General features: G+C 44.7%; 2 protein-coding genes across 11 annotated transcripts; one reads left to right on the forward strand and one right to left on the reverse strand.

Annotated features, from left to right (window-relative positions):
• Positions 1 to 1,044: 1,044 nt before the first annotated feature.
• Positions 1,045 to 6,089, forward strand: LOC112293172 (protein SOSEKI 3-like). 7 transcript variants are annotated; one of them, XM_090255781.1, is made up of 11 exons: positions 1,046 to 1,465; positions 1,613 to 1,880; positions 2,093 to 2,401; positions 2,583 to 2,810; positions 2,952 to 3,021; positions 3,177 to 3,292; positions 3,430 to 4,651; positions 4,747 to 4,920; positions 5,062 to 5,169; positions 5,338 to 5,465; positions 5,608 to 6,089. In XM_090255781.1, the coding sequence occupies exons 4-10, from the start codon at positions 2,660 to 2,662 to the stop codon at positions 5,462 to 5,464; spliced, it is 1,968 nt and encodes a 655-aa protein (XP_090111907.1). In that variant the 5' UTR covers positions 1,046 to 1,465; positions 1,613 to 1,880; positions 2,093 to 2,401; positions 2,583 to 2,659; the 3' UTR covers position 5,465; positions 5,608 to 6,089. The 7 variants fall into 7 exon arrangements, with proteins under 7 accessions (XP_090111915.1, XP_090111918.1, XP_090111907.1 ...); XM_090255784.1 differs by having other exon boundaries at positions 5,618 to 6,089; XM_090255787.1 differs by having other exon boundaries at positions 2,100 to 2,401.
• Positions 6,090 to 6,800: 711 nt separating this feature from the next.
• Positions 6,801 to 8,953, reverse strand: LOC112293475 (beta-1,3-galactosyltransferase pvg3). 4 transcript variants are annotated; one of them, XM_024542977.3, is made up of 2 exons: positions 8,511 to 8,953; positions 6,801 to 8,385 (listed from the first exon to the last, which is right to left on the reverse strand). In XM_024542977.3, exon 2 carries the CDS (start codon positions 7,989 to 7,991, stop codon positions 6,966 to 6,968), a length of 1,026 nt encoding a protein of 341 aa, XP_024398745.1. In that variant the 5' UTR covers positions 7,992 to 8,385; positions 8,511 to 8,953; the 3' UTR covers positions 6,801 to 6,965. The 4 variants fall into 4 exon arrangements, with proteins under 4 accessions (XP_024398745.1, XP_024398831.1, XP_073394951.1 ...); XM_024543063.3 differs by having other exon boundaries at positions 6,801 to 7,843; positions 8,251 to 8,949; XM_073538850.2 differs by having other exon boundaries at positions 6,801 to 7,833; positions 8,251 to 8,947.
• Between the last annotated feature and the right edge of the window lie 423 nt (positions 8,954 to 9,376).

Below are 9,376 nucleotides of genomic sequence, written 5' to 3' on the forward strand. Positions count from 1 at the left end.
AAAGTTAACTTGCCAAACCATGAATGAATTCAAAACTTGATCAAATATATATATATATATATATATATTATTAATATTACAATTAATTTTACCAAGTGCAAACAATCTTTATATGTAGATTAGTCAATCCAAAAGTACCAAGTAGAAAAGATGAGATAGAATGTATTCTTTCCTTACAGCATGAATATTATTGTCTCCCAAAATTTCCATTGGGCTCATTTCAAGAGGCAGCTTTTAAAAAAACTCATGAAGCTCTATGACAATGCTTAAGTCAACTACTAAAAACATAGATTTTTCTTTTCTTCATATTTTCCATATTTGTTAGAATGAAGATATGAATTGATATATTTAAATTAGCAATAAAAGAATGATTTGGTTCATGTCATTACCTATTCTCACTTTATTCTATATCCAAAAACCAAGACTTCTAGTAGAGGTTTTTTTCTTTTACCAAGAGAGGGACCTTTGAAATGATTTTAAATCATGGCTTTTTAAAGTAAGCTTGCAGGTATAAGAACTTTCTAAAATGAGGCTTCTTGATTCAACTAATCAAAAAAATAAAAGTTATGACCTCTTACCTTATCCTCTCTAGGATAAAGACCCCTTGAAATACCAGGACATATTTTACCTTAACCCACTTAAGTTCTATTAATTTCGGATCAAAGTGGAAAAAATACATCAAAGTACAGTTTACACTCTAATATTAAACTTTCCAAACTACATATATCAAAGGTGAGATTCCAATTGAAGTTTGCAAAGTGTACTGTGGAAGTGAAGTGAATGTCTGAATATTCATTGAATATTCACTGGAGTTAGAAAAGAGAATAGACAGCAGTCGATTTGGGTTGTAAAATTTCTCCAGAGCTGCCCGAGACTCGGATGGATACCCGGACCGGGGAGTGCGAAATGCCGCAACCTAGGTTGCCTCCGAGGTCGAATCGAGCATTGCAGGACAGTACCGCCCGAGTGTACAGTGGCACAGACAGAGCTGGAGTACGAGGCTTCTGCGAGGAAGGCCAGGCCAGGCCTGTCCAAGTCGACTCAGTACCTATCACGTTCCCATCTACCTGCCGGCCTTTTCCATCACCCCGCCTTTTCCTGCCTATCCCTACCCTACCCTACCCGACCACACTTCTTCTTAGTCCTTGTCCGGCTGCCTCATGTCACTCTTGCCTGTACCGCATCGACGGGATCACTGCCGCACACCTCTGATATCATTCGAAGAATTCCTTACGCTGATTACGCAATTCACACATCACCGTCAACAACTTAGCGAGAGATAGATCCAGCGAGCGAGAGAGCAAAATTGTTTTTAGAGCATGCGTGACTCTGGCGCCATAAGTGTGACTTGCAGTGGAGGCGATGATGCTAAGATTCCTGACTCGCAGCGTATAAGTTGAGCTCCATCAACCTACAGTTGTTGCAGCGAGGATGCGCAGCGTCGGGGAGCTTGGTGACCGAGTAGGTGCATCTCTGGACCGAGCTCTTCATGCCTGACGAGGTTGAATGATGCCTCCGCGTGTCGACATGTTGACTGTCTTGTACTTCGAATTGCGTCTTGGCCTGAGTTCTGTGTGACCAGTGCTTTCGTATCGGGAAACATGTGTGACAGGGTGGAAGTGTGAGGTGGCGAGTTGGCGTGTTCTGTTTTTGGGATCGAGTGAATGATTCGATGGATTTGTATTTGGTTCGAGGTGTTTTTGAGGAGAGAATTCGAGGTCCTCCACTGGCTGGTGATAGTGAGGATGGCTTCGCATTGTCTGATTGCTTCTCAATCAAATGTGTTGTGGTGGCGTCTTTGTCTGGAGCTCTTGTTTCTGAAGCATTCATGGCGCGGATGGCCCTGTAGCGTGCATTGAGCACTGCTTTAACATCACAAGGTAGGGGGATGCATTTTTTACTGTTTCGATCATGGCAACATGTGTGATTCTATTATGGTGACGAGTAATTGCAGCTCATCTAACCGGCGAGTATATTTAGGGGCACTATTCGTACACTTGTGAGTTATTCCATCGTCTGACCACTTGTTTTTCTTGTCTAGACCTACGTTATCTGGTCATGTTGAAGTGTAGAGGACTAACCGAATTATCAGATTGTAGTTGTGCAGGCTCTGAATTATATATAGCACTGGATTGTTAGATGCGCAGGAACGCATCGCATAGCAATTTCTAAGACTTCTCGAAGATCCATGCGTGTTATGCATTCCTTGGATTGCTGATCTAAAGCTTGCTGTAATTACTGAAGTACTTGGAAGATTTGTCATAGAGTCTTGTTTTGTGATGCACTCTTGTACTCCAGCACAAAAATTGAAGGCCTGAGCGTTATAAGATATGTGTGCGGACGCAGTAACCACCGCCTTTACATGTGTCTTCCTTGATCTACTCAACAAGACCACTTAAAAGTCAGTGATTGTTCTTATTTATTTATTTATTTATTTAGGTGCATGTTCTGTTATTGCCACTAAAGAGCAAGATCTGGTGAATCACATCACGTGCATTGTAGAATATTCTCTTCTGTCTTGAGCTTGTTCCAAACCATGCGGATGATACTTACGAACTCCGCTGAATTTCATTGTTGAACAGTTTCATACACATTTTGCTGAAAATTCTGGACACGGACTCTGTTTCTCGGTTTCAACACTGCCATTTCAATTCTTTATATGTACTCTCCAAGCTCAAAAAGCATGGCACTTGAAGAAGAGTATTCGATTGTGCAAGTTGTGTATCAGCTCAACTGGGATGGAAAATTTGAGGACCCTCACATGATCGAGGTGCAATATCCACCTGGCCAAGATGGCGTACGCCTGAGAGGTACCATTTAATGTTCAGATTATGCGTGTCTAGCATAATATTCAGCTCCATATTCAGTCCGCTTGATCAAATTTTCAATTTTCATTTCCTTACGATCTCAAAGCAAAGTCATGAATTTCTAAGACCATCATTTTTTTATAGATGTGAAGAAGCGGCTTACTTTGCTGCGCGGACAAGGCATAAATCATTCGTTTTCGTGGTCTTACAAAAGGTTCGTTGTTGATAACCACACTGGCCTGGACACGAAGAATTTGAGGCTCTCTGCTATCAATCTCTTCTGTATGTGACTGATGTAGGTTACGCATATTTAGTCTAGACCACAGTTAATTGGTTTTAACAGGTATGCGACACCATTCCATTGCGCAGAAACTACAAAAGCACATTCATCTGGAAGGACTTGAGTGATGACGATGTGATCCATCCATTGCACGGCTCAGGAGATTTCGTCTTGAAAGCTTCACAACTTATTGACATTTTTGCTAGTAGGATTTCGAATCCTATGAAAACTTGTATATTAGAGCCAGCTGCGTTGACAATCAGCTTTTAGGTTTAAATACTTCGGTCAGGAACATTATATATAGATTCACACGCTAACTTCCAGTCAACTCACGAACTGCAGGCAAGCCAGCTGAGAATCTCGCCAAGTGCCAAAATAAAGAAAAGCAAGGGTCGTTCAAAACTCAAGTATCCAGAGGTTGTGGCCTCGACCTATCAAATCAAAGTGATCATAGAAGCTACCGAATCATGTGGAATGGCAATGTCGCTTGCGCCAATCGAGGCAACTCACTAAATGCCGCCAAACAAAGCCGTTCAGCAAGAAGATCAGATGACTCAAAGCAAGAGGTGATAGATGTGGAAAGGTCGGATTTCTGCTTATCGTCTTCTGACAATGAAATTTCGCCTCGCCTCCTAAAAATGGTCAACTGCAAACCAGTGAAGGATACCCTGGCTAAGATCAGACAGTCGTCAACATTGCAAGGTGTACAGACTTTACCTTACGATTCCCTCCCCTCATCGATTGAACCACCCTCAACACCAGGTAGTGCGAAAAGACTGTGGAAGAGGGAGATCAGGAAAAGTTTGTTTGGAATGCGTAACACGAATTTGAGTCCTCCTTCCGAGAGATCAGGAGAGTACGCTCTCTTGTCTCCAGAAGCCTCGCACGTTGAATGTATGCACGACGATATATCATTCTGGAGTGGCTGTCGATCAAAAAGCTTGAGCACCTTACATCTTAGTGAAATAAAAGAGGAACATGAAGAGAACGACAAACAGGAGATTGATCAGTCCACTTCTAATATCATCAGATCACTTTGGTCTCGGTGGACCCGAGGAAGTAGTAAGGGAAGGCGAAGCCTCGGCCGCACATGTGAAGTATCATTGATTCATCCAAGTGATGCCGCAAAGACTCTGAAAACCAAAACCCACCCGCAAGCAAACGTGCTCCGAACTTGCTCCAATTCGCCGATCAAGGAAAAAATATCAACTCATGTTTCACGATCCTGTCAAGAGACTCGTCATCTACCAGTATTACATAGAAAAAGCAGTCGTACTCCTGAAGAAAATCAGATCCCTCGAAAGAAAGAGCTTGCGCATTGTCAAATATCGAAGGCGAAGATCCTCACCAAAATTACACTTTCAAGGACAGAAGTCAATTTCACAATTGCTGACGAGGAGGCACCGTCAAACGTGAACCCCCACAATAATCCACGGGAACTCAATACGAAAGAAGCAGTGCTGTCTGTGCCGAGTTTGCAATCCGAGCCCGACAGTTCAGAAATAGATATTGACAAGGGTTCTTCAGAAAAAGACGCAGAGACACCAACATCTGCTGTAACGAGGTAACCTTCGGTTCAGCATTCTTCCACTACTGCATTCTATTCTGCAATTCCTCTTTCGCTCAAGGCTGTCTCGTTCTGTCTTTTCACATCCACAGAGTTCTCGTCAAAAGCGCGATAAATAGCAATGGTCCACCAAGCGTGAAGAAAACCACGTCACCGATGCCTCTTCCTCCAGGTTTTCACAAGGGTACCAACGACACAAAACCAGTGCAGACTCCAAGAAAAGCCATCGGAAAGAAGTGCATAAACTTTCCCGAAAATCATGAGAAGTACGCAATTAAACAGCATTCACAAATACAATGCAAGTTGAATGCCACGGTTTATCAGAAAGCATTCACCTTTGTTGCAGCATAAATACAACATTCACATTTGACACTGTGCTCTGCCGCTTGAAATGTGATTGATTGCAGATCATTTATTCATGGATTGACGACTTCAGATTGGGAAAAAGCTCTGCAAGACCCCGAGACTGATTGTTTACCCCCACCCAACTTTGGACAATTCCTCCAGGAGTGCCCGTACGTCTTCAAGTTCCCTTTCTGTACAATTTTGTCTTGACCACACATTTCAAAATTGTTGATCATTCCGAAAGTTGTACCATATTTCAAGTATATGGTACAACAACCATCACGTTAGTATGTTAAGAAAGTTTTACCCCCCAAATCAGCAATCCATCGTGTGTGTAGGCATTGCGGAAGGACCTTCAAGCCAGATTCATTATTAGTTCATATGAGAGGATGTCATCCTCCAGAGTATGCGAGAGCATTTTCTGCTCGGGCGTCCCCGCATCAGACACGATCCCAAGGTTATTAAGGTAACTGGCTTCTATCAAATGTTCATACCATATCTCCGAGATGTTGGTAACCCCTTTCTTTGCGATTAGAATTAGCTAGCATGTGCTAAGATCTATGGTAGTTTCATGAGCCTTACCTACAAGCTGACAAGGGCGTAACTAGATTCTTGCAGGGAATGCACCTTGTAAGAGACGTACTTCTCCACGACGAGAACGACTGAAACAGATGGTTAGTTAATCTGAACAGTCGCTCAGCTACAGCTTCTTCAAGTGCTTCAATGGGGTGACCACACCTAACATCTATACTATCACCATAGCGACGTGGCTGGAGGTTGGTCGAAGGCCATGCATGCTACAATCTGTCGTGATTAGGACTCATGCTCCACGGTATGCTTTCTCTGCATGTTTTGAATAGTATGTCGTCACATCAGACTGCATCATCAACGACGTGGGCACCTAGCGTGCAGCAATGTGAGCACATTAGAGAGGTAGTTGCCGAGAACCGTGCAACCGAGAAAGGGAGTTTTAGAAGCTGTCAATCAAAATCTTTAGCTCACCGTAATATAGCCGTGGCAATCATGTGCTTCAATTCTGTTCATTCGAAAGTACAAACAAATAAACTTCGGGCTCACGTTCTTGGTACAAGGATTTACAATTGGAGCTATACGGTTGTTCCAGTCGGTCGTTGCTGCACTTCATTATTTTTCAAGTCTTACTGCAACAAGCGATTTCATTAGCCAAAACAGTAAATGAATTTTTCAAGCATAGGAAAGCGTCTGTTACGTCAGATTTTATGTAAGCAGTCATTATTCCCAGCAGGAGATTGGTAACTCTCGGTTGACGCCTCCGCGAAGCCAAAGTTAGTTGTTTAGTTAGCGAGAAAGATTTCATGCTGGTCCAATATCGGTCGCTGTGTCAAACTAGCGAAAGACGAACCGTGGACGTGCTGGTAGCGGAGCCCTATGCGTTGCTGCAGGGCAGGCTACTCAGTTTAAAAATTCCGAAGACGCTAACCATGAATAAATAGTGCGGCAGGTGTTGACTGTCGCGGATCCATGATGAATGCAAAAGCCCCTCAGAGCAGCATCCTTGATGGCGAAGTTTGAGGCATTTGAAACACTGTGTGGCTACGTTGACGAAGTACATCTGCTCATTATGATGCCATAAATATATATAATTACGAGTACTCGAGAAAAGCCACTTGACGGTTACTGATGATGAGTAATTCAGGAATTGACAAGAATATGCCCAGAGGATTCATTCCAAAGACCCTTTCTGCAACTTTAGTGAACACCACTGTGCGCAATCGCTCCTCCACATTACCAAAGATCAGCATCCATCCGAAATGTACAGAGCTGCCGCAAATTATCAAAATTTAATAAAAGAAGGGAGGGAAGGAAGGAATATAACAAAGAATACTATAAATGGGGGCACTGTAGAGTGACCCCTCGCAGGTTCAGATACTCGATAAACAAAGGAACTTCGTCCGATGGCGGGGTTTTAGCCAAACCAACTCAGGTCCTATATAGAAGATGACATGCTAGCTATGGGTGCTGATGGTGCAGCCAAGGCCTCAACGCGGTCATGCTCGAAGAACTTCAGAACTTGCTGCCACCTCGCGGGGGTTTTCACTTGATGTATCAGAATAGTCTCGGGGATGAGATCATGCGCACACTTGCCACCAAATTCTGGGTGGTCGTAGAAGAAGGGCTTCTTGCTCACGCGGTTTTTGGCCTTCCCTGCGCTCTTCAACCAGTCTCCCACGAGTTTATCCTCCGTGCCGTTGGTGTTGTTACGAACGGTCGGGGAGTCGTGCACCCATTGCACTAGGTCCCACGAGATGAGATAGCCCATGCCTGCCATGTACCAGGCGTAGGGATCCTTGTTCTCGCATGGAATGACGTATCCATAGTAGAGGTCATCCCTGGGTAGTGGATCAAGAGACTTTGCGAGGTTGGCTACACGGACGTAGGCATCGTCGTCGACCTTCATGACGTAGTCAAATCGGACTCCCATTGCTGCAACTGTGAAGAAGTAAGCAAAACTTTTTCCATGGTTCATGTTCTCCTCACAATCGAGGATAATGATATCCTTGTGTGTGAGGGACTCCAAAGCAATTGTGAGCTTTTCTTCCTCATTTCTCGGTCTGCCAATGACAAATCGTATCGTCACGTCTGCGTCTGTTGCGCTCTGCACACTGTATGCTAATCTCAGGAGATTCCTCCTCTCCACCTTAGACGCCATAGTGAACACGCCAACGAGGACAGACATCTTCGAAACATTCTGGGAGTTGAGTTCGGAAGTACAATCACAAGAAAATTCAGCGCCTGCGCCCGCGAAGGCAACAGCGGAAGAGACCTCGTTCGCAATCGCCAAACTGCGATTCAACCTAATAGCACCTATTTGCGATCTCAGCGCAGGATTAGCAAGCAGGAATAAGTAGAAAAGAGAGCCTGCAATTAGTGCGGCCACGGAAACAAAGCAAGTGAATCGAAATGTTGATTTAGAAGTCCTGCTCCTCAATGGGCTCAGCAGCGGTTTCTTCATGGTAAAGAACACAAGGTGTAAAATACCTCTAGATACTCACAAGAATCAAAGCCTAGGGTACGCTGCTCTCTAAGATACCTATATATCCAACACTTCGATCGCAGTTAAGTTCACAGCCATGAGAAGAAGAGCCTCACACAAACGACAAGCCACTCAGCTAAGATCCGTCCGTATGTCTGCTTAGAGTTCAAAAACTCTTACACAATCGGAAAAATTATTCAAAAAACATTCACAAATTCCTTTTTAAAAATCTACGCACCAGCCTCGACAACGATGCCACCACCGATTTAGGAGCGCAGCCCTTCAGGCATCATCATTTGCCACCTCCATGTACAAAACTCAAGCATCCCGCTCCAACAGTGACACTGCCCCGACCACGCCACCTTTCACTGATCTGCAAAACTCACAGGGTGAACGCAAAGAGCAGCGAGCCAAACTCCACCGCACAACAGGAGGATTGCAATACCAAGAACTCATCCCCGAGAAACGCACGGCGAAGTCCATAGTTAAAAACTGCACCTCTACCCGTGTATGAAGAATGAGCGATGCCGCTGCTGAAACAGGAAACTCTCGTTACTAGTACCCGTCTCTGAAACCTCCCAACTCCATCAACTAACTCGAGACATCTCACCCGTCAGATCTCGTGGTTCAATCCTGGCCGTTACATGGATTATCGGGAACGCGAGGGGGAGCGCGGGGGGAACATATCGGGGTCGGCAGAGAATAGCCCCAACGTTGGAGGATGGAAGTGACACACAAGAAAGGCCGCACGAGAAACGGAGGTAGGTGGACGCGGTGACACCAAGAGAACAAGCAGAATCTCATGTGTCTGGTATATCGAGAAAACACAGATGAAAGAAATAGAAGTACCCGGGACAAAAGTCGGAGGAGGAGAACGCCGACGACAGCAGCAGGACCTGACACAAATCAAACAAAAGGCCCCTGATTTAGACAGAAACGTGCGGTGGCCCACTAAAACGGTGACCACCACGGCGTCGATAAAGAAGTGGAAGCGACGAGAAAGGCCATGATGACGATGGCTGTTTCGATTGACGAACAGAGGAACGCCGTCCATCGGGCGTGACTTGGGGCGAGTTAACCCACGTCATGCCGGACATTCGGCCACGATCGGCGCGCGGGCATGGGGATCAACTGTACCACATGAGAGAGAGAGAGCTCATTCGCCTAGCCCAGCCCAGTCCCGACAACTCCCTTTCGGCTACTTTTATTAACCGGGCCATGGCGGTTAGGTAATTACAACAGAAATCTGTTTTAAACCAACAACAATGTGAATAAATCTTTGAACGGACTCACTCTATTATTAGAATATGCGATGTGGCTTCTTCGTAGAAAAAACTGACATAAATGCATGCCTTCGTTGTCCA

The sequence above is a fragment of the Physcomitrium patens genome, chromosome 1, assembly GCF_059467195.1.
Source record: "Physcomitrium patens ecotype Gransden chromosome 1, ASM5946719v1, whole genome shotgun sequence".
NCBI classification, from domain to species: Eukaryota; Viridiplantae; Streptophyta; class Bryopsida; order Funariales; family Funariaceae; genus Physcomitrium; species Physcomitrium patens.

Coding starts and splice junctions, on each gene's coding strand:
- LOC112293172 (XM_090255789.1), top strand. CDS start 2,660: ATGTACTCTCCAAGCTCAAAAAGCATGGCACTTGAAGAAGAGTATTCG. Junction 3,022..3,176: donor TTTTCGTGGTCTTACAAAAG/GTTCGTTGTTGA, acceptor TCCATTGCGCAG/AAACTACAAAAGCACATTCA. Junction 3,293..3,429: donor ACTTATTGACATTTTTGCTA/GTAGGATTTCGA, acceptor CACGAACTGCAG/GCAAGCCAGCTGAGAATCTC.
- LOC112293475 (XM_024542977.3), bottom strand. CDS start 7,991: ATGAAGAAACCGCTGCTGAGCCCATTGAGGAGCAGGACTTCTAAATCA.